Here is a 24,473-nt window from a genome sequence, read left to right on the forward strand (position 1 = left end):
CCTTGTCTTTTTGAAGTTTAGTTTACAATATAGTCTGCTGACCCACCTCCTCCAATGAATTAATATTGTGTGTTGGTGGGAACCAATTGATTGCCAGAGAGGAGCATGAAATTTAGCCTTAGAAAATAAATCACTGTCTTGATGTGAAAGCCCGATTAATCATTTCAAATGTGTGGTCCCTGTCGGTAGGTAACACTTCTACAGCAACTTTTAGTCTATGCAGCACATTAACTTATAAAGATGTAAACGTTTAACTGACTGTAGGTTTAGCTCTTCTTCAGACAACCATTGAAACAATTGATCTGATTGCAAAAGGAGAAAGTGGACACGTGTTAGTCTGGGTATGAATCTGAAAAGCAAATTGAACTGTCTAGTGAAGTTGCTAAATGAATGATGTTACCATCGACTGTATTTGGGGCCTGGAAAAGGACGTTTACCACAGCTGAGCAGTGTCATTGTTCTAATTGAACAAACATGGTGACAACCTACATTTCATGCTCGACTGCTTAGTGCAGTACCCCACCGCAGCCATTAGATGTCGTCCTGCTCTGCATCCACCATATCTGTCAGCAGGAATGTGAATTGGAGTTTATGAGCCTACAGTTTGTTGGAAAGTACTTGTCAGTACCTGCTTGCCACACGCATGATATGAAGTGAGTCGTGTACTACGTAATATGTCGGTGGATAAATGACGTCAGCTCTGGGAGGGAGCTAAAACTGAGGTGGAAGTTCAGTGAATAAGGTGTAAAATGTGTGGACCTCTCAGAGCAAGGTATGTGAGTGCAGCACAGACATGCAAACCCCCGCACGTCGCAAGCGTATTTTTTCCCGGAAGCGTGTCTAAAGCAGTCTAAAGACATTTACATTACAAACATTTGAATTGTTAACAAATACGGTTTCCGGTTTGGTTTTCATGGTTAAACAAATAGCTGTGTTTTTTTTGTTTTTTTTCTTAGAAAACATCAATCGTTTGTGGTGGAACAAGTTTTCAGATGTTTTACTTTGATAAAAGTAGTAATAACATAATGTAAAAAAAAAAGTTTTTCATTAAAGCTACAGGATTATTATCAAATTATAAGTATATTATATTATAAGTATATTATATTATAAGTATATTATATTATACTATAAGTATAAAAATCACTATCAAAGTGTTATTTTGCAAATGAGTGGATTATTTTTATTATGGACGCACTAACATGCAATAAGGGGAAGCATATTTTAACTATATAGCATACTTTTTAAATAATCTTTTACTTTATAGCAATGCCTATATTTTTATTTTATAAAATCTTAATATAATTGTAGTGGAGTAAAAAAATATTTCTTTTTGAATTGCGGTATAAGTATAAAGTAACTCAAATAAAGACTAACACAAGTGTAAAGTGACAATAACAATTATCACAAATATATTTCCTCAATAACAATATAACAAATGTTCAATAAATGTTTGATTTAATTCATTTGAATCACAAACAAAATAGTACTTAATTTTTCTATTCAAATTCATTTTGGTGAGGAAAAGAGACTGAAATTTCATTGCATCATAACTGTTTATATTATATTCTACCTCAGATATGTTAAGTGATCCACTGTTTGGCATCAAGTGTTTGTCATGTTCTGACCATAAAGAGTTTAAAACCACAATTAGTCATCTGGTTTCTTCAACTTTCACTCAGGTGCAAAAATCAGCCTTTAAACTTGAAAGAAAGAATGATTTGACATTTATGGTGATAATGATCGATATTGAATTATGTGATTTTCTTAATAGCGATAACATTTTTGCCCATATCGCCCAGCCCTAGTTTGAATAAATGTCTATAGTCTGAAAACGTTTCTCAAATGTTTTTTCGTGGTGACACAGTGCTTTAAACCATAACTTATCAAGAAAAAATATTTACTGGAACATCAAAACACACATTTCTTCTCCTGTATAAACCATCCACACTCAGCTGAAGCCCCACGTACAAACTAGACTGTATATAAAAAGGTACAAGCCTGCTTTTATTTTGAAGTCCTCACACCGGACGTCGTCGCCCCTGTCAGCCGCAGTTGGCTCAGATTGTCTCCGCCGCTTCACTTCACTCCCCGCCGTTCACAGGAGACTGTCCCAGCCTTCCAGCGGTATAACGGTAAGAGTTGATGAAACACTCGCTTACCTCTTATATTAACTCATTTTAGCCGGTAAAGCGTACATCTCGTAGTTAGCAAGTTTTTAAAAAAGTACTTAACAACTTAACCCCTGAACGTGAATTTATGAAAGGAGAAATTTGTGTACCAAAGAGCAACTTCCTGCAGGCAGGGCTGTGCCTTTTTAACATAACGTTAACCTAAGTTACATTTATCATGTTTATCGCAGAATTAGTTTCTTATACTCTTTATCCTTTATTATGACTAATTGCAATAAATAAAAGTTATTCGGCGGCAGAGAGGAGTTACAAAAGCAATCATTAGTTGCTCATTTCCGGGTGTTTCGCCTGATGTGAGCTGCCAGTGATGGCCGTTAGGTAACGATAATGTCATCCATTGCATTGAATTATTCACAATGAAATACACAGCGGGCGAATGCACTGAGGATTGAACCAAAAGTTTATTCAGATGAGTTACTTTAGTCAACTTTAAAATGTGTGTGTGGCCTGACAGTCATGCGGTGCATGAGGAACATTTTCTGCCACTTCCTGGAATTCTTCTCATTTGAATTGGCCTGGAGGGCTCACACCTTAAATCAGCCACCATCTTGGCCTTTTAATGCTTTTACAGTCAAGTGCACATATATCACAAGTGCTTAATCAAAAGTGCTTCAATTGACAGTCACTTTTATGTACTTTTGTGTGATAGTTATGCTGTGAGCTTAGCTGACTGGCTTATATAGGTGATTTCAGAGATCACCTAAACTGTGAACCCTCCCTTTCCTTCCTGTGTGTGTGTGTGAGCTCAATGGCCTGGAGGATTGTTTTTTTTTTCCTCCCTTCTAGGACTAGGAGAACTTTCAGATGGTACGTTTCTGTCACAGCCTTGTCATTTGCTTCATGTCAACCTGAAAATTTGCAGCCTTGCAGCCGGGGCCGGATGTCTCATTTAGCAGTTTCTGTTTCTCTGGTTGAAGCTGGTTAATCTTGAGCAGGAGGCAGAATTAGCCACTCAAGGTTTAGCATGTAGCTTTTTCATTGTAGCTTCCCTGCCATCAGCATTATAAGCTCCGAACATGTTCAAGCAGCTCTCAGTAAGGAATGCAAAGGTCAAAACCACAGGCCTGAATCGGGAAAATGCTGCACATACCAGCTTGTATTTAGATGTAAGTAAAGGTGTGACTATGGTGCTGAAACGACAAGTTGATAAAATACTCTATCTGCTAATACAACAACTTATTTGCTTTGACTGATACTGTTAAGTCTTTTTTTTCTTTTCTTTTTGAAGTATTTCTCTTTGAGAGTCAATCCTGTCTGTCTATACCTTGTACCATTTTAATGAGTTATCTAAGCCTGCCATGGCGCGTTATATCAGTGGCCTCTTCTGTTTTTGCTCAGCCTCACAGGGGAATAGGTGCACACACACAGACCAGTGTGAGCTAATAATGATTAGCCTTTCTTTCTCTCACACTGTGTGGTTCTTCTCAGACAGAACATGGCCTTCCTCAGACTCAACAGGGACACATCCTCTCAGAAACGATGAGCTTCAGCGCGGGGTGATGTTGGTAGTCTTTTTGTTAAATAAAGTGAATTCACCTCCGCCGTGCCTGTTGTCCAGGGAGGCAAACTGAATCTGGGCATGTTGGTTAAACTCCTGTAGAGCAGGGGAATAAGCCCCGACCTTTCAGCTGGCACCTTGGCGATCCCATTCACTGGCAGCTTCCTGCTGCTGCATGCAGGGATTTGTCACTGGCTATTTTTAAAGCTTCCTATTTGTTCTGGTTCTTCCTGGGCTCGAGTCATGTTTTGTTTCTTTTTCTCCCAGAGCCACCTCTTTCTCTCTGTTGCTCATTTTCTTTGCTGTCATATTAGTCTTCTCTACTGACGCTATCATTTCTGTGATAGCTGTCCTGCAAACGTTATCTTGGTTGTTAAAGGGCCGATATCTCCCCAGTTAATCAGTTAACACAAGCTCATAAGTTTTCTAGCCTGTCCCTTCTAATTTTCATCTCACTGCATTTCTGTTTTATTCTCACCCCCTTTTCTATTCCTGTTGTGTTCCTCTGTATTGCATCAGTTCTGTCAAGCACCCGTGGTGTAACACTTCCTCAAATCTTTGGTAAGTGTCGCGCTACAACCTCAGCTCAGTTGGACCCAGCATGATTGCATCCACTAAGATAACATCTAGCCACTATCCTTGTGCATTCATGTAATTACAGCATCTTAAAAACAAATTAAGGTTAGGTTAGTCTCAGGTAGGTACTTTAAGAAGATGCTTCAGCTTTGCAGTGTGTGGTTTAGCGCGCTAAAGGATATGAATCATCATGCTCTCGCAGGCAGGTTGAAAAAGGAAGTGTGCAGTAGCTTTTTTACAGACAAAAAAGGCCTGGTTGCAGCCTGACATGCTCCACTATATCATCAAGTATAAAGGCTTAGCAGTATCCAGATACACAATGTACGGGTGTGTTTTAAAGGCATATTTATAATTCTTGCTATCGCAGCTCCACTATTTCCAGCTGATGTGCTATTTGCACTGTTATCCACTCACGAGGTAACGGTTACTTTGAAGCTAAATCAACACTAAGGTGGAGGCGGGAACATTTAAGAAAAATGGCTACCGGAGCTGCTCTGCACATAAGAGTCAGATGATATGCAGATAGTTAGAAATAGATATGGTTAGTTAGAAATGCTTTGGATAGGTGTGCAGCATTTCATATGAGCTGGTGTGTTTGGTGCGTTGACACATTGCTGGAGGATGTACTCATTTCGACAGCTGCTGTTGCATTAGAGCTGTTGCACACTCACTGTCAAGATCCAGAGGAGGGGCAACAGGACCGAAAATGTTGATTTGAGTCGATTCTTCTTTGAAGTTGCACCTATACTTGACATGCTTTTAGTAAAGCAGCATGACTAAGGTACACTAAAGTGTAGAGAAGCCGTGAGGATAAAAGGAAGGTCGATTGCAGACTGAGTGTTGCATGAGAGAGACCAGAGATGAAAGCAGCCATAGATCTGTGGGTGACATATTCAATAGGGAGGTGAAGCCAAGAGCTAAATGTCACCTCACAAATACTGGCATCTTTCAGACACTTTTAGTGAAGCAACATTCATGTCCTGTTTGTTATCTGAATTACTGTTAATACTTCCTAGTAACGGTAATGCAGAGGATTAATCATTAGCTGTAGGACTTCCACTTCTCTTATCAGTTAGTCGCTCTATGGTGCATGATGGCAGTGGTTGTTGAACTACAAAGCTCCTGTTAGGGGTCTTGTTCTCCTGATGTCTGCCTGACCATGGGTGTTTCTGTGATGTCTGCAGTTTGCTTGATATATTTGTTGTTTGCTTATCCCTTGCAAGAATGGAAGCTGTAAACTTTGAAGTGAAGGTAGTGAGCTGGGCTACGTGCAAGGTTTCCAGTTTACCGACTTATTGCACAAGCTATGCTACTTGTTGCTCTCGTTTTGTGACATTGTTGTTCCTCCTCATGTATTCCTCTCTGTGAGGCGCCTGACATTTAGCATCCACTGTGTGATCAGTGGCACCATAACATTACATCAAACGGCAGTCATACATGAAGGTAGTAGGTCTACAGCTTAGTATTCTTTAGCTTTACTTAAACTCTGTCTAATTGGGACAACATTTTTTCTAAATTGTTCCAGTATTAAGCGAGCATGCTGTAGATCCACGCAAGTGCTTGTTTTTGTCACTGACAGGCTCAAATTGTTATTATTATGTGTAGCATGTGTGTGTCAACATTATGGAAAGGATCCCTACAGAATTAGACCTTTTTAAGGATTAAGATCCTTTGTTTAACCGTAAACGGTTACTATATTGCTCTCGTCAAAGCCACCAGACTCCCTTTGCAAACATCATTTTACATCTCTGATCTACCGATGCCACGATTGGTTACACAAGAACAACAAAGTTTAGGCCAGCAACTCTCACGCTCTGTGAGGTAAGGTTTATTAATGGATTCTATTTGCTTTGATGAGAGCGCTATAACGACTGTTTCTGGTTAAAAAGGATCGTATGTTGCAGCCCTGTTTCGCTGCTGATGACTGCAGCGGTCTTGCTCGATAGTGGACCAATTTTGAAAAATGTTGCCCCAATTAGTTGCAGAGACACAAAAACAAGGTAATAAGGTAAAAAATAGGTTGAAAAATACTGAAGTTACCCTTTAACCTTGACAAAAAAAAAAATTGTCGTCTGTAACTCATAGGATTCCTTTGACTAATCCGTTAGTTGATTTAATTGAAGAATCTGTGAAATTGTCTCCAGCATTATTGTCCCTTAATGAACGGCCATGCTGAAGCTCTTAGTGCTTATTAAAGACCAGATATGAAGCGTTTGCTACAAATGACTAAGGACTAATAGCTGATTTTGCAATAAAGGCTACTAATCGGCTACAAATGTTTTCTTGATATTCGGTGTTTGACTTCACACTAGAAAAGCCTATGAGAGTCTGAATATTGCATCAGTTACGTGTATTATAGCTATATACTATAGATAAGACCAGAAGACATTAAACTGTATACAATATGTAGTTTCCGTCACAATATCAGTACTGTATTGACACTGATGTAGATGGATGGTCTCTTTGAAACATCACGACCCCCCCCCCCCCCACACACACACACACACACCCCTCCATTCCATAAAGCCTGTATCATCCCACAGGGATTCCCTGGTCCTCGCTGAGCTCGCTGATCAATTATCTTCGGCAACGTTTTGATGACACTAAGGACTTCTGTGAGGAGAATCCTCTTGATGGGTGCTTTCCCCTCCTGTCCCTGAATGCCTCATTAGCCGTAATCCCACTTTCTATAATCTTACTGCTCAACGGTGTTGCTAAGAAACGGGCTTAATCTGAAGCTTCAGCCGCTGCCAAGCCTGGGGTGTTTGTAAAACGGTGCCGCTCAGGCCCGTCAAGCAAACGGATTATCCCTCTGTAGAAGAGAGCTGTTTGCAGGACTGTGCAGGTGAAAGTCAGGACGGTGGAGAGGTTCAACGGCACGTCTAGTGTTTGTTTGTATGATCTCATGACCTCTCCCAGTCACCCAGCAGGCTGAACTAGGAGCATGTAGCCAGGTAGCCTGCATTGTCTGAGCGGAGTTGGCCAGAAAGAATGTATAATGTATTATTTAAATTTGCTACGTAGACAATTTCACTCTTGGTTAAGATGGCATCTCTGAGTGATGTGACTGTGTGCAGACATTGCACAACGGTACTTGCAAATGAAGAAGAAATTCTTTGCAAGTGCTTATGTTGGTAAATGCAATGTTGTTGACAGTGACAGACTGCAGGGAAGCTGCACTGGGTCCTGCACAATAAGCAGTGATATACTGTAGCTACACTGAAAAAGGACCACCACACAGCATGAATCAGGGTTTAAGGTTAAACTGTTAAAGTTCTGTTTAAAATTTGCATCGTGAAATCAAATGTACATTTGCGATTTGGGTGTAGTTTACGGCATTTATTTCGGTTATCGTAACATCCAAGTTAATCATTCTCACTGTTACCCACTCTGTCCTTAACAGGACTGGATATCATTTGAAGGTTTCTATAACAGTAATGAGAACATACTTTTGATACCAATACTGAATCTATATGTTTTTATATATTCAACTTGAGACATATAAACATTTTTTCTACAAAACCTGTAAAACATCAAACGTTCCCAAATGGTATCTTAAGACTAGCAGCCATACAAGAACTTTGCCATCTTAAAATATATTCTGAAATAGACAGAATGAAGCACGCTACACAGCTCTTCTCCAACGCGCCAGACCAAACGCATGTTTCGATAAACTTGTATTGAAGTTCACATCGGTTTGAACCTCAGTGTGGATTTTCAAAGACAAAAACCCCTCTTAAATCCAGCAGCGTACTGCAGGAGAGGGATCATACGGCGAGCTGAGAAGAGGTAGTGAGGAAAAACAACCTGTTCATTGATATGTCAAGAATGATAGAATAATACAAAGGCATTGCTGTGCTATCGTGTGTGTGTGTGTGTGTGTGTGTGTGTGTGTGTGTGTGTCTTTCTGTGCAACAAGGAGCCTCTCACTCATTGTCTCCGACCAGAAACACTCACGCAGCTGACCAGTTAAAAGCACACTATTGGCAGACGAGGAATTTGTGCTTTTATGGGCGCACAGAGGCCCCATTTGGGGGAAAAAAAACTGTGCTGCGTTCTCAGTTCCTGCTTGGCTAATACCCAAGTATTTATGGCAGGCACAACAGGACAGAGACCAGGGTTAGATAGAGAGGCAGACTGACAAACCGGTGTTTGTGTTGTGGCACGAGGTTTCTGTGCGCAGTAGTGTGATTCATTCTAAATAGGTGGACGCTCTCATTAAAAATAATACCCCAGCATGTGAACTGCCTTATGAGGTGTCCTCAGTTACAATTGTCACCTGGTGGTTTTCCTATGTGTTTTACATTTGTATGATTTGTTAGCCACATTAACACTGATTTGCCACAGTAAACGAAACTGAGCTAACCAAATAAAGGGATTATCTACTTTACAGCGAGTACACTTTATTAGACTTCAATAGAGAAGCAGTTTGTGTATCACCTTGGTATGTCTTCCTCTTTCACTTTCAGACTGGTGGATTTTTTGATCACATCATTGGCATTCAAGCATCGGCCTCCTTTGTTGCCGTTTGGTCCTGCTATAGGCCACATTAAGGATACTGTTTTCTTTTTCAGAGCGCCAAGTTCTCTTCATGGTTCACGCTTGGTTGTACTCACTCAAGGACAGGAAGTCGAGCTCTTTCAACATGCAAAAAATGTTAAACATTCAGGATGGGAAGTTTTGAGGGCGTAGTTGCCTGTCAACTAAGGAATGTTAACAACTAAATTTGACTGAGCCCAACAGCTAACTGCGCCATGCTGCCTATTTGACATTTAACGAGTGGTATCGGTTCTCTAACACATTTGTGGCTGCATCAGGAAAGTTGCATGAAACTCTGTTGACAAGCGCACACTTTGAATTTTGGCTAACTCGGCTCCTGTGAAAACCTCACAGACACCATTAGGCCGACCTCTGTGCATGTTCTCTGGGAGAACAAGAGGAGAACAGGCCACACAGAACAAGTGTTACAAGAGCACCATCATCCAGTTGCCTCTTGGCTTTTGCAGGTGTTGATCAGCATTGTACAGCGGCGCCCAGCACATGTACACCAGATGTTATTAATAGATATCTTTTTTTTTCTTCTTCTTCTCACCAGGATTTTATGAGCAACAGATTTGAGTTTTGTTGCGTCCTCCACACGATCATGATCTCACTGCCGTTCTCTGCTCAGAATGACCATCCTCACTTCTAATCAGCAGTGACTTGTGTTTTTATTTTCCTCCCACTGCTGAAGTCAGTTTGTGGTAGAGGAGAAGACAAAAGATCAGATAATCATCGGCCTTTAGACCACCGACCTCTGCTGTGCGTCAGAGAAACTCGCTCCACTGGGTCCGAGCACACCCAGAAGAGGGCCAGATGTCCTGGCTCTCGTCTCTGCTAGCGTGTATGCTCACGTGTGTGTGCTTATGTCTAAGCTTACACTGAGGCGCTAACTATGACAAGCTTGTTGTGAACATTTTATTTCAGTTGTTGTGTAGCCTGCTATCTGTAGTCTGTTACTCTGTCTGGACAGAGTTGTTGCTATCAAGTGTTGTCAAATCTTTTCGTACTTTAAGCGCCACAAAGCAAATTCTTTTCAAATTATGCTCCACTCAGGGTAATCAGAGGAGCAATGTGATTATGGTGTGTCTTACTACATGAATCGCTGCGTTACATTGCTAGAGCCCCCCAGGTCAAAGTTCATTTAACTTTTCCTCTGGATAAGAATTCCCTAATAATCATCCATCAGCCGGATGTCTAAAGTAAGTAGGACAAGTTTCATTAAAGCAAAGTAAAGAGTATAAAAGGGAAGTGGTCTGTTGTTGTGACTCCTGCCGTCAGTCCTTTATTACTTTATTTCCCCGTCCTCTAACCAGTCCTCTCTGCTGTCACTCTCTCGCTGTGATTAGCACACCATGGCAGAGCAGGAACCCACACCAGAGCAGCTGGCAGCCATTGCAGCAGCCAACGAAGAGAGCGAAAGCTCCATCAACTACAAACCCCCTGCCCAGAAGAGCTTACAGGAGATCCAGGAGCTGGACAAAGACGACGAAAGCCTGCGCAAGTACAAGGAGGCACTGCTGGGCAACGCTGCAGCCATCGCAGGTTAGTGATTTCTGCCAAGTAACTCTTATGATCTTCTATAAAAGTCTCTAAACGCAAACTCAGTCTGTAACTACACCTCACTCGTTGATAAGCACGCATTTAAACATTTTGACTTCATTCACCAGTCCAGCCAGCTGATGCAAAAACCTCTGCAAACTTACTTAAATTTCTCCTATTTGTTTTAGGGTGTGTGTCCTCCAACAGCTGGTAAAGTAGCTGCTCTGTGTATTTGCACTTCCAATAGTGCGGGAAGTTAAACCTGAGTTTTATTTCTTGTGAAAACAATTCAGTTACTCAGAGGATTGAAAACTGTGCACATAAGAAAGCTGACACCAAATGATTGGTCTGATTCAATCTCTTCACTTGATCCGATGTCCGTTTTTGTTTATATTATACTTTTATTTATGCAAAACACTCGGGCAACAACTGATGCATTTCAGTACTTTCAGGATCTTGTGAAATAAAAAAAGACCGTAGTTATTCTCTCAGCAATGTAACGTGATTTATACAAACTCAGTATTCACTCTACCAGGTACATTTGGAGGCCCTGGTCATTTCAAAAGTTTTAAGTGGTGATTGAACTTGAACACAGCAGCAAGACATTAGACCAGGTCCAAGTGTGGAAAGTAAAGCTGATCATTTCCAGATCATAAAAAGCCCATGGAGGTCCATATTTTCCTTTCACACTCACTAAATTCATACAGTATGACATTAATTCATTTAGCGGACGCTTTTATCCAAAGCGACTTACATGCTATACATGTCAGAGGTCGCACGCCTCTGGAGCAACGAGGGGTTAAGTGTGTTCCTCAGGGACACATTGGTGGATGGGTCAGAGCGGGAGATTGAACCTGGGTCTCTCACACCAAAGGCATAGTCTTAACCATTGCGCCACCCCTTATTCTGTGTAGTTGTTGGTCAGTACGCATTTACTCATTATAAGGTATCTTGCAATATTTGCTTATGTGATGAAGATGAGATTAAGCAACAATCAGTTACTGAAGCCATGAAAACACCTCAGAGCTGGAAACAGGGGTCTGGCCTGCCTGGAGTTTTTCACAGCTGTGTTAATAATCATGTTAGTCCACAAATGAACCACACATACAAGGTTTCAAAGTTGCAAATGTAAAACAATTAGTTGCATACAGTAAAAGTTCAGGCAGTGGGAAAATGAGTGGAAGTAAGCACTGCAGGGTTTTATTATATTATAATCTTCAAGGTATAATGTAAACAAACTGTAACTAGTGAGGTGTGATTTTTGTGAATGGGTGGACACCATTCATTAAATGTTTGAAAGCAAGGCGATTTAAAATGAAAAGCACGGTTCATGAGGTGCTGTCCTCTTTTTTTTTTTTTTTTTAGCAAAAGTGGATCCTCTCAGCATTTCTCTCATTTGGGTGCTATAAACGGATGATCTCATGGTCATAATTTTTGATTGCTGTGACCTTTCTCCCTGTCTTAGATCCCAACACCCCCAACGTCCAGGTGACGCGAATGACTCTGGTATGTGAGACGGCGCCACAGCCTCTGGTCCTCGACCTGCTGGGTGAGTAGAACTTGTGTGTGTGTGTGTGTGTGTGTGTGTGTGTGTGTGTGAGACTGAGACACTGGAATCGGGACAAAACTCAACAGCTGATTGAGTGAAAAGAGATCATTTATAGTTGACATCTGAAAGATTGTTTCAGACACACATATTCAGGCAGCTGCCTTTCCTTACAGCAGACACACTGGAAGAATTTGCTCATAGTAATATTAATAATAAACTGTAATCACCCCCATCTTTCTGTGCAGATATAAACCAAATGACCTGCTGGGTCATTAGTTTGCTAAGTAGCAGTGACGTGATTCCTGTGTAAGTGGGTTAATGAGCCATTTCCTGATGGCCCTCCTGCCCTCCATTGGTGGTCACGCTGAGCTACAACAGAGCAGGCACTTTGCCACCTGGTGGCCAGCATCAACACCACAGGCTGTTGAACAGCAAAATAAACTTGACCCTGCTTTTCAGAATGTAATTCCTCCTTTTTTTTTTTTTTTTCAGAAAAGTAAACCATAAAATCCTTGCTTGTTTATTCACCCTCAGTTTAAGTGTTTCAGATTGTGTAAAAATGCTGGCATGTTGTTCCAAACTGATCTTAAGTTATAAATCTTGACAGCCTTCATTGTTGCTTGACCTTTCATGCTGTGTTGCTTTCCCTTACAGGAGACCTGGAGAACTTCAGGAAGAACCCGTTTGTGCTGAAGGAGGGAGTGGAATACAGAATGAAAATCAACTTCAAGGTGAGAGAGTCTGGTCTTTGTCAAACCCAGGGTTGCTCTGTGTTTGATGTTTCAAGACTGTTGGAGGCGTGGAGATGTTACTGTAGCTGGTGTGAACTATCTTTTTCATGGGAAAGTGTGCAGCAGGATGTGACGCATGTTGCCTTTTGCAGGTCAACAGGGACATTGTGTCAGGCCTGAAGTACACTCAGCAGTCATTCAGGAAAGGAGTAAAGGGTAAGTCTGCCCCAGTGAGTTCATTGAATCTCTGCAATTCCTTAGGTGGATTTTGACATGAAAATGTAAATTGGCATCCTCTGAAGGTGTACAATATGATTTATTTGGGGAATAAGCTTATTCGCTGTCTTTCTGAGTTGGATGAGTAGATTGATACCGTCAGCTGGTTATCTTAGCTTAAAGACCATGGGTGCTTCTCAATTTCCTAATTTGTCTTTTTCTCGCTGCTCAATCACCGCTCGAACCGGAAGTTGTTCAACTCCGCCATCTTGCAGACCGTCAAAGCTCTTATTTGTGCTCCGAGGAGCGATCTCTGAGGAGCTATGAGCAAGGATACACAAGATCTTTTCTTTCTTCCTTCCAAAGTAATCTTAATTTTGGGGGCTTAACGTGTTCGAAAACTCACCAAACTTTGCACATAATTCAGGCATGGTGAAATTTTTTCTTTTTTATGTGTTTCACTCATGGGCGTGGCAAAATGGCTCGCTAGCGCCCCATACAAAGCAGCCCCCGGACAAAGTTTCACCTACGTGTACGAAACTTCAGTGGTACATATATCATGTCCAGACATTCAAAAGAGCCTCTAGGTGCAATTGCCAGACACCCAACAGGAAGTCGGCCATTTTGTATTTAATGGTCATTTTTGGCTCCGTACTTTAACAAACTCCTCCTAGGGATTTAGTCCGACCGACTTCAGATTTGTGCTGTGGAGTCTAAACCCACTGATGGTTAAAAGTTGTACGAACGGTGAGTTTTCGTGGAACGGCTGCCCCGTGGCTTGGCGTCCAAAATTGATGATTCATCATAAAACTGGAAGTTGTTATAACTTCAGTATACATTCTCACATCTACACCAAACTTAACATGTATAATAAGAGTCCCGCCCTGAACACATCCACATGCCAATATTCACTCAAAGTCACAGGGCCACCTGCTGGCAACAGGAAATGACATGTTTTATGCTGTAATGCACCACTCCTAGGAGGTTGGACATATCAACTTCAAAACTGTCCCAGAAAACCCATAACGCATGATGAAGCCATGTTGTAAAACTTTTGAGTTTGCAGTTAACGGTGTGGCGGTGGCATGGCAGCAAAGTTAAACTCTTCGCCATGACACAGGAACTTGTTGTAACTTAACCAAACTTTACCTGCTTGATAACAGTCACACCCGGAAGACATGCCAATATTCATTTATAGTCGTAGCACCAAGTGCTTTGTAACCCCACAAAAGGGACGCAGGAAGTGATGATTTACACCTTTGTGCAGTGTACGAAGTGCGTGGCAAAATCACAGCCACACCGGCAGAGCTCCAGAATCTGCAACGCAGCCGCCTCAAACCTCCACACGCTACATGTACGAGGGCCCGCCCAGCGCTGCTTGCAGCTTTAATATTTTATTTGTTTTATGATTCAACAACAGGACCACACGCAACTTTCTTCATTTATTAAAACATATTTCCCTTCTGCCATTTCTCCCAGTAACTTTTATTATGGAGACAATTAAAGTCAGATAGAGTCAGTCTGCAGGAAACGATTCAGAGCCTACATCATTTATCATCATTTCCATTCAGACACATGCGGCTTATCATTCCTGAATGTTTAGTCCAAACAGACAACAATAAAACGTAGTGAACGAGTCGCAGTCACACAGTCGGTTAGTTTTTTTTTTTTTTTTAATGATTTACCTTCAAGTTAAAATCTGTTTTTAAGTCTGAACAACAAAAGCGCCACACACAACTTTATTTATTAGAAAGATTTTTCTTTCTTTTATTTCTCCCATTAACTTTTATCACGGAGGCAATTAAAGTCAGAAAGTTGGAGTCTGTCTGTCTACAGGAAACACTTCTTACATCATTTGTCATTTACATTCATTCACATGTGAGGCTGATCATTCCTGGATGTTTAGTCCAAATAGACGACAATAAAATGTAGTAAAGGAGTCGGAGTCAGACATAACAAGTCACTAAACTGCAGTAAAGACTGAAGAAGCAAGCAAAGATGGGGGGGGGGTTTATTTTTAAATGCCCCAAATTAACCTGCTTTTCGGCTGCACTGATAAAGCTGCAGATCATACTGTGTGTTTAGCTTTGCTTTACTTATTGTTGTTTCTCAACTGAACTACATTTTTGGTAGATACTTGACCTGTTTTTATCCACATTTGGTAGATTTCCCCCTCACTAATAAGCCATTTATCAGGCAGCGTCTCTGCTGGTGTAAAGTCTATATAAATATACCTTGCACTTGTGCTTCTTACAACCCGATTTCTCTCCCTCTGTAATGTACAGTTGACAAGTCGGACTACATGGTCGGCAGCTACGGGCCCAGACCAAACGAGGAATACGAGTTCCTCACCACTATGGAGGAGGCACCCAAAGGGATGCTGGCCCGCGGCACCTACAACATCAAGTCCAAGTTCACTGATGACGACAAACACGATCATCTTTCCTGGGAGTGGAGCATCACTATCAAGAAAGACTGGAAAGACTGACTCCTCCTTGCCATCCTCCCATCAACGTCTTCCTCCGCTTCACCCCTCTTTCTTTTCCTCGCTGTCATTCCATTATCTCCGCCTGGGTCCATCTCTGGATTCTGTGGGTTTTTTTTTTTTTTTCTTTTTTACATTTTTGCTCTCTCCGTCCATTGTGACCCGTTTCAATCAGTTCATTCCTCACATTATAATGCTTCATTTGTATGATATATATAAGTATTAAATCTTTAAAATGGAGAAAGCAAAAAATGTGCACAATCCAGATTTTGCAGTTATGGTTTGTTTATAAAAGTAAAATAAGTTTAAAAAAAAAATATAGTCTATATACCTCTTTTGGAAAAATGAAACTCTGCTTCTTGCCACTTTCTTTCCTTCCCCCTTTTCACTCTTCTCTACTTTTCGTAAGATTACCGTGATCTGCCTTTGAAAGCATTGTACAGGAAGCAGTAGTGCTGTATGTGCATGGCAACTGTACGGTCATTGAGCAATCATTGCTGGAGACAACTCTTGGATGCAGCCCTCCTAAAGCCTCTGAGCAGATTATTTGTACCAGGGTCTTGGTAAAATATTTGGAATTCAGGCCACCTCTTTTTCAAAAGGATTTAGCGCCCTACAAAGTCTGCTGAGAGAACGTGCGGGGAAACAAATGACCTCTAACCCCACGTGACCCCTCGCTTTAGGTGTGGCTGTTCATCTCCTGATCAGGGTATTTTGGCAGGTCTTTTTTTAGTAGCCATGTGGCCTTAACAATAACCCTTAGGAAGAAAGACAACCTAGTTGAGCCATTTGCCTTCAGATTATATTTGTTAGACCATCATGTGAGCCTGTTTTTAACTTGCAATACATGGACAGGGAAGCAGGGCTAAGGACTTTTAACCTATAACCTTTATTTCAGGTTTGGAGATTTATAAAAACCATTACATATTTGGTTTCAATCATATTTACATATTACAAACACTTTTCATTGCAGTACTTCTGGTTTTCTAAATCAGGTTTTTTTTTTTTTTGTTCACCTGTAAATATAAGTCCAGGTTGTTCTAATGGCCTTTTGTCAGCCAGTGTCCTCTTTGTCCCTGAGCCCATATTTCAGCGTGTCCGAGGTGTTAACCTTAGTTCCTTCCTCAATCAAACGCAAGGACTTTTAATCCGCTCACCTCGTATTACTGAAGTTTAAAATTACAAATGCTGACTGTGCCTCCGGTCTCTTTCAACCACACGCTGCTCCTGCTGACTCGACTTGCACTCAGGTGCTCAACATCAGTGAGGTGAAACCTTTTCTGTAATTGACTTCTGAACCAGTACAGAGACATCAGTCCCCAACCAGACATTGATGGGTTATACATCCTGCCATATAAAGTGTTTTTGTTTTTTTTACACACTCCAAATATGTGAATGAAGTCTGTCTGCAGCTTCAGTCAGCTGTCATGTGTCATGGACTGATGTTTCTCTGTGGGTTTGACTCAAACGTGTGCTACTTGTTACCTACAGTTTACTGATCTCCTGTGTTCACATTAAAGTGTTCAGACTGGGCCCGCATGCGTCCTGTTTTATTCAACCAAACAAACTACCTGCTGTAGTATTTGAATCGTTGCCTCCCTGAGCACTTAACAATGAAGACGGAACATGGATGATACATTTCTTAGTTTAATTAACAGAAGGGAAAAAAACATTTTAAATGGCCCCACTACAAGAACAAATTTGCCCCCCCGCAGCGTGTAATGCATGCTGTTAAACACCAGAGGCATCTCCGCCCTTCACCAGATAAGTTATAAACCATGTAAGTAAACCAATCTCCATCAAACACTTATGCGCAGTACACTTTGGCAGCTGTCACCAAGGATTTGTACCAATCCGACAAATTCAAAATAACTCATCACTCTTGTGTCTTTAAGCAACCTCAAGCTGGTCAAAGCTTGTGATTTAGTTTGTACTTGCTTTTAAAGACCAATTTAGCACTTAGTGTTTATAGTACAGATATAAGCTTCAAATGCCAATAGCTGTCTTTTTCTTATTTGGCTTAATTATTTTCCATAAATAAAAAATAAATAGTTGAATCTTTTCAGTACATCTCAATGACAAATACTACACCACACACTAGACTGCCCTAAGCCAAACAAAACCTTCCATTCTGATTATTTGTCAGTGACGATCACTCAGGGGGGGAAAAAAAAGGCATTTCATCCACATAAACGATCTCTCATCCATGTGCTGAAATAAAACATTTGGCAGTTTCAAATTGATTCCCAGAGAGCAAATGGAAGCGTCCGCTCTAACAATATGCATCAGTAATCACCCAACTCCATGACTACAGGCATCCACCCATTAGGTCATAAGTGGTCAAAGGTAAGACAAGAAAAGCAACAGGGAGGTAAATTAACATATCTTGTGTAGTCACTGTTTTCAGTGCATGCAGCATCAGTAGCTGTTATAATGAACTCATTTTTTAGTCTTTCTGCTCTTGGTCGAGTTCATGTCACTCTTGGTCTTTTGCAAGCGGGAAAAGATCTCCTTGAACAGGGCCTTGTACTCCGGCGTGTTCTGGCTGAGCCGTTTGTCCACCTGCTCCACCTGCCTGCTGATCCCCTCCAGGGCCTCTGGGGTGGAGGGAGTTTGAGGGGGTGTGGGAGGGGCGGCAACGGCCCCCGATGTCGAAGGCCCCGCCGTGACCATGCTGTACTCCTTCATGGAGGGGTCTCTGGAGACGGGCCGCGAGGTCTGCACCCCAGCGTGGCACAGGCTCTCCTCATGACGCCGGCACTTCCCCAGCAGCTCCTCATACTTCTCCAGCAGAGCGTGGTACTGCTCGTCCACCTCCCGCAGGATGGACATGCCACGTTTGCGTACGCCGTTGGCATGGAGGGCGTAACTGCCCTGACGCCTGCCTGAGGCGTCGCGGGCTGAGATGGCATTCAGAGCTGTGTCGCTGCAGCTTTTCCTCACTGGGCCTCCCTGCTGCCCTGTGACCTCTCCAGCACCTCCTTCCCCTCCTTCCTCCGGCCCTGTGTCCTCCTCTGGGGAGTCTGTCTCAGGGCCGTTGTTGAGCAGGGACTCTAGGCCGTCTTCCATGTCCCCAATCAGGCACATCCTGGACTTCCTCAGCTGCTGCATCTCCTGGAGCTCAGCCTCGAGCTCCTGAACCCGCAGCTGGCAGCCCTCTGCACCCATGAGACGCTGTTCCAGGCGCTCAAACTCCTGCAGCACACCGGCACACTCCCGCTCAGCGCTTTCCCTTTTGGACCGCTCTGTGGCCATGGCTGAGCGCAGGGAGGAGACAATGCCTCTCAGGCGCTCATTCTCCTCATCCACTGGCTGTCTCTCAGCCAGGTCCACACTACCCGGGTTGGCCAGCAGGAAACCATCCTCATACCTGACATAAAGAAGCACAGTTTTTTGAATACCTTACAACTGAACAATCATATAATCAGTGCACCAACTTCTTTAAAGGCATTGTAAAACCTAGAAGTCCTTAGATTATGACTGCAGCGTGCCGTACAAAGGCACACAGCATTAACTAAAGAAACTAAAGCACTTTGAAAGCTCCTACACAAACTGTGAAACTCTATATGTTGTAAATCCTTAATTGTATGCTTTTTGCTGATAATAAATTGTCACAGTGCAAATTAAACCTAAAACAGATACTATGTAATGTGCAACGTATGGTTGGACAATCTAAAGGGTCTAAAACAAAATGTGTTCTTCTTATCTGTTATCTTGTCCATTTAAACTAATGAGCTAGTTTAATAGGTTGATCTTTAATTAAATACATTTAAATATGTGATTTAAAGGAAGCTTTACATCAAATCATGTGAATGCCACTAGACTATAGAGATGGCAGTTACTGCTACTCTGCTAAACTAAGCTAGGCTAGTGTATAGCAGGCCATTATTTTTTAACATTCAGCTATTGTCTTATTTATGCAGTATTACAATGACTAAGATGTTGGATCATCAAAATTGGCTTTTTAATTCCAGGAAACAAGAAAAGTGGGTAAATTAGCTTCAGCTATCAGTTTAGTTTTACCTCTGTTATCTAGTTCTGTGTTCCCCAAAAAATATACTTTGGTGGTATAATCTCAATCTCAATGATGAGGCTACAACAAAGACGTCAAAAAGTCAGATTCTCTTAACTCATTTTGGACCAAATATGTAGTTGCTAAGTTTTGGCTTTTTAGGGCAGTGTGGTCTGATAATAACTGAAGAATCAACCCACCATGTGTCCTGCAGAATAACCATTCATCTATTGTATGCATATAGTATTACCAACATACTAATCCGTGTGAACAACATTACATGACAACAGAGCCTGGCTATAGACTGTGGGTGTCTCCTGGGAGTGACTCTCTCAAAGTCAAGGGCCTTTTTGTATAGTAGAAAATAAACTCCTAACAGCGAGTGACCTTGGCGCTGTGCAGAGCTCTTTGAGGCAGGGGAAGGAGTGGACAGTCTTGCGCCGTTCCTTCTTCTCTCTGAGGACCCTCAGCTCCTCCAGAGTTCGCAGCTCCTCCACCCGGCCTGTCAGGCTGTCCACCTGACCCTGCAAGGTCTCCATGGTGCCCATCAACCTGTGCACACACACAAATGTTTGTTCAGTGCTTGTTACGTCATTATTAAGCACCAGTGAGTCATTTACAAAATAAAGAATGTGAAAGCGCATATGTAGACAGAACAAAGGCAGCCATTGAAAACTCTCTTAAGCCTTCAGCCCACTAGTATGATCTGAAAAGAACTTTGATCCCTGATTATGATTGTGACAGTGCTAAAGAGGGCTAAAGTGTAAAGTGATTTGGCAGTGTAAACACAATTGTTGTAACAATGTAAATTGGTACACAAAAAAACGTCCCTTTAAAGACCCATTGTATGTAATTATGACGAAGGGTGACTGATCTGTGATCTTGTAGATGTTTTTCTAGAGTGTATGATTTCTGGTGTCCCCCCTCAGTGTCCAAAATAGGAGAATAGAAGATGGTAATTGTGACGATCTCAGACACTGTCAGCCGGCAGCTGTCGGTCACCTGTCTATTTTCTGCTGCGAGGCCTTGCTCTCCAGGACCAGTTTCTCGTTGGTGATCTCCAGCTCTCTGGCAGTCACATCCAGCTGTTCATACACCTTTGCATGCTGCTCGTTCATGTCCCTCAACATCTCCAACTGCTTGGACAGGTACTGCAAGGGAGACAAGTTTCATATTAAAATGAGATGAAAAACAAATCTTAAGCAGTTGAAAAATAAGAATTTACACACACAGTCCCTGTAACACCTGACCACTAACAAAACACTGAGAAATACTTAGCTATATGGCTAAATGGTTAAACAGCTAGTAAATAAAGCTGAAAGTCTAAAAGTTGAAATAGTTAGCTAAAAGTAAAATGGTTAATGATTGGTTAGCTGTTAAAATAGTTAACTAAAAGAAATGGATAATTGATTGAAAAATTTTGCTAAAAAGTAATAATAGCTGTTGAAATAGCTAAAAGAAAAAATGGATAATTGTGGTTGGTAGCAGCATAAATTTGGACAAATAAACTCAATGCAAATTTGGCTGACTGGCTGAAAGTCTAGTATAAATTAATTTGAAACATACATTCCTGACACACTCAGTGTTTTTATTTGGCTTCCTGGGTTGACTTGTGTGCTTTGTCTGCAGCTGAGTACACTCATCCTCAGCCAGGCTTCTGACTAATAAGGAGTCGAGTCATTTTCCTTTCATGTTCACAGAATAATCTTTAGTTTCTTTTTTTCTTCCATGTACGCCATGCTTTAAAATAATTAGCTTGATACAAAATCAAGAGGAGCGAGTTCATGCCAGGTGTTTCAACTGGGTATTCCTTCTGCAGGATGCGTTTAAAATCACCGACTTGAACATGTAAGAGATACAATAGCTGGGACGAGCATACGTCTATCTCTTGCACTTGCTCCTCATTGTTGATGTACATCTGTTGTAGAGAGTCCTCCAGCTCCTTGTTGCGTTCCAGAAGAGTCTTGCCGAGCTCGGCAGCCAAGTGCAGGTCTAACAGGAGCCAAGAAAGAGGAACAGATGTAAACAGCAGAAAGTGGTGAGCGTTCACTAAACCATGTCGGACGTCTTCATTCTAATGTAACAAAAATAAGGCCTACCCTGATCAGACTACCTTGATTTGGAAACTAACCCTCCTTGACACATATCAAATTAAATTAAGATGTGAAAGATAAACTCTTGGATCTTAATTCAATCCCTTATGGTTTCTAAAATCCAGATTTTTCAGGCCTGTTTCTTTCTCAAAATGAGTTCATGAAAGACAAGATGAAAGAAAGTGTTGAACTGACTATTAATCTGAAGGTTCACATTTGTAGCCTTTTACTATCAACTCACGTCCATAATAATGAAGAAAAGATATGAGGAAAATGAATGTAAGCACAAGTACAACGAAGAAAATGTCTGCAATACATTTCACCACTGTGTTCAGTCTGCTTGAACACAGATCGTATTCATACAAACCTGTAGACATCTGCCCACCGGGGGCCCGAGCAGTGCTAACACCACAGGAGCCACCCTCACAGTTACTGTTAGTTTACAACACAGCTTGAAGCATACATTATTCATCTCCTTAGGCGAAATGAAACCTAGCGGGACTGAGTAGGAGGAGGAGAATCCTGCTGGCTCTGCATACTTGGGAGCCCATAACAACACAGCGCTGGAGGAGGGAAAGATAGGAAGAAACAGACAGCCATTGACACCCATTACTGGGCATGAATGCAGTGTGTTATCACCACAGTGTGGGGCGTGAGCAATGACAGGAACACACACACACACACACACACACACACACACACACCCCATCGTTGGTGTAAAACACAAGAGATTAGAAGTGATTTACTGCTGATCCATCTGAATGTATTCACGTGTAAACTTCTACACCCAATTGAGCGTGCCTGAATGCAGCAGGGGTCATTCTTTTTTATCCAGTATAATTAACAAGTATCATTTGCTCAAGCTGTGCACGGCCGTGTTGCTACATTTGTCTCCAATGCTGCAGAGGGACAGGCTGTGATTTCCTGTCTCAACAATGCAGAACCCACAACATAACACAAAACCGCTGAGCGATAATGAGCTGTGTGTGAGGAGAAAGCACAGCGAGCCTTCATCCCGAGGTCCAACTCGGTCATAGCTCTGTTTTTGCTCCTGAGGGCCGACACGTGCAGAGTCTTAGTTATGTAATTTCAGAATTATGTGCAGGGATGAGAGGCTGTGCTGAGGAAATAGCAAAAACCGGACACCCAACTACACAAAAAGGGTCACACATCTGCTCAAAACAAACTGATGAACCTGATCACAAAGACATTCATGGCATCTGTCTCCATAGTTGATACTATGGAGACACATTATATATATATATATATATATATATATATATATATATATATATATATATATATATATATATATATATATATATATATATATATATATATATATATATATATATATATATATATATACACACATATACATACACACACACACACACACATACATACACACGATGCTCTTTGATGTGTGCATCTCACATACAGTCACAGGCCCCTGGGATGAGGCTACAACAAAAAACATGACATCTCCACACCATCTGCCCAGACGCACTTCATATGTTTGCCAGATCATAATGAAAACAGGGGTCACCAAATCTCGGGAGCTGGCAGCTGAGAGAAGTTGCATAACCGCATCATTTCTGGGGCAAAATCATGCCGGAGCATGAGCGCATGCAGGATAATGTTTGTTTGGAGCAGTGAGCACTGACGGCAATTATGCGTCCAATATGACCCTAAAGCCTGGAATCTCTGATCCCGACTAAGGAGGTCTAGTCTGGGGCTCCCTAATCAGATCAGCCAGGGGCTTAATGACTTCAAGCTCTATGCTGAGATGAGATACAGGCAGCATGGTGTGACACACACACACACACACACATCCACCTGCCTCTCTTCTTTCTGACTATGTTCAATGTGATGATGAGACACAAAGCTGCTTTAGTTCTCTGGGTCAGCAGGTAATCAGGGGATGGGGTGATGCTGAGGCCATCGTTGCAGAGGGACACACATCTCTCCTCTGAGATGCACTATCAATGAAAGTGCATCCATTCAAATCATTACTGAGGAGGCTGATCACACACATACAGACACACACACACACTGCATCACATTAGGCATCAGTGAAGCAGCAAACACATTACTTATGATCTTCTGCTTTTTGTCTTCCTCCTCACACACCCTAAATAACGTCACTACCTCCCCATAAGTGATCTGTGCTTTGACATCCCTCTGTGGCCCATCCCGCAACTCAGCAGAGTGAATACAGAGTGACTGATAGATTTAAGAAAAAAGGAAAAAACTAGGAGGAGAGGAGTGCTGGGATGTAAGATGTGGCCCTGCAAGGAGGGAGATGAAACAGAGGCAACATTCACTCAGTCAGACACCAGGAAACGCCACTGACAAGATCAAAATAATTGACAGAGATGAAGGGCATGTATATCCAGACTCGGATGCAGGGACAGACCGAGACATGGTTTTCATAGTGCGTGTACTCGTGCATGAAATGTGTTTGACAATGGGATGCAACCTCCTCCTGCAGGAATTCGTTTATCCCAGAATCCAAGCCAGAATAGCAGCGTGGATGGGGCATTGTTACATCGCCCCTAAACACACACGCCCACAACCAATTAAACACAAACCTGTGACAGGAGAAATGACGACTCACCTTGCTCCAGGTCCCGCTGGTCGTACCACGGCTCCTCATCCTCCGTGACAAACTCCTCCATCCTGCCTGCACGGAGCATCGATGCTGATGAACTTCTTCACCGGCGATGTGATCTGCCAATTCACCGACGGCTCGCCCGGAAGTGACAACAAACAACAGCGGCGCAGCCTTCCCAAGCGTGTAACCCTTTCAGACAAATTACTTAATTAAATCCCAGCACCGCACCTGCTTCTTCAACCATCTGCAGATGTGAACGAAACCACACCTGAACTGCCAGACCTGCAGAAAAACAGCTGGTAGAGAATACTGCAGGTTTCTCGTGTTTGTCTCATCAGTGTTTGATGTGTAGCAAGGCCCTGCAGACGCAAGTTGGCAGCCCGCTCAGTGGGCAAATGCTGCTGTGTTCAAGTGCTGTCGGAAATG

The 24,473-nt window shown here is 42.1% G+C and overlaps 2 protein-coding genes across 3 annotated transcripts; one reads left to right on the forward strand and one right to left on the reverse strand.

The window, feature by feature from the left end:
* Nucleotides 1-1,983: 1,983 nt before the first annotated feature.
* arhgdia (Rho GDP dissociation inhibitor (GDI) alpha) lies at nt 1,984-16,858 on the forward strand. The gene is made up of 6 exons (XM_038696800.1): nt 1,984-2,132; nt 10,152-10,347; nt 11,810-11,893; nt 12,548-12,624; nt 12,777-12,840; nt 15,126-16,858. Exons 2-6 carry the CDS (start codon nt 10,158-10,160, stop codon nt 15,326-15,328), a joined length of 618 nt encoding a protein of 205 aa, XP_038552728.1. The 5' UTR covers nt 1,984-2,132; nt 10,152-10,157; the 3' UTR covers nt 15,329-16,858.
* Nucleotides 16,322-24,429, reverse strand: cdr2l (cerebellar degeneration-related protein 2-like). 2 transcript variants are annotated; one of them, XM_038696788.1, is made up of 6 exons: nt 24,316-24,417; nt 24,051-24,236; nt 21,217-21,329; nt 20,340-20,488; nt 19,725-19,889; nt 16,322-18,695 (listed from the first exon to the last, which is right to left on the reverse strand). In XM_038696788.1, the coding sequence occupies exons 2-6, from the start codon at nt 24,127-24,129 to the stop codon at nt 17,765-17,767; spliced, it is 1,437 nt and encodes a 478-aa protein (XP_038552716.1). In that variant the 5' UTR covers nt 24,130-24,236; nt 24,316-24,417; the 3' UTR covers nt 16,322-17,764. The 2 variants fall into 2 exon arrangements, with proteins under 2 accessions (XP_038552716.1, XP_038552707.1); XM_038696779.1 differs by having other exon boundaries at nt 24,051-24,429.
* Nucleotides 24,430-24,473: the final 44 nt, after the last annotated feature.

This window comes from Micropterus salmoides, unplaced genomic scaffold (genome assembly GCF_014851395.1).
Source record: "Micropterus salmoides isolate LMB-PRFRI ecotype aquatic unplaced genomic scaffold, ASM1485139v1 Ms_hic_scaffold_10, whole genome shotgun sequence".
Lineage (NCBI taxonomy): Eukaryota > Metazoa > Chordata > Actinopteri > Centrarchiformes > Centrarchidae > Micropterus > Micropterus salmoides.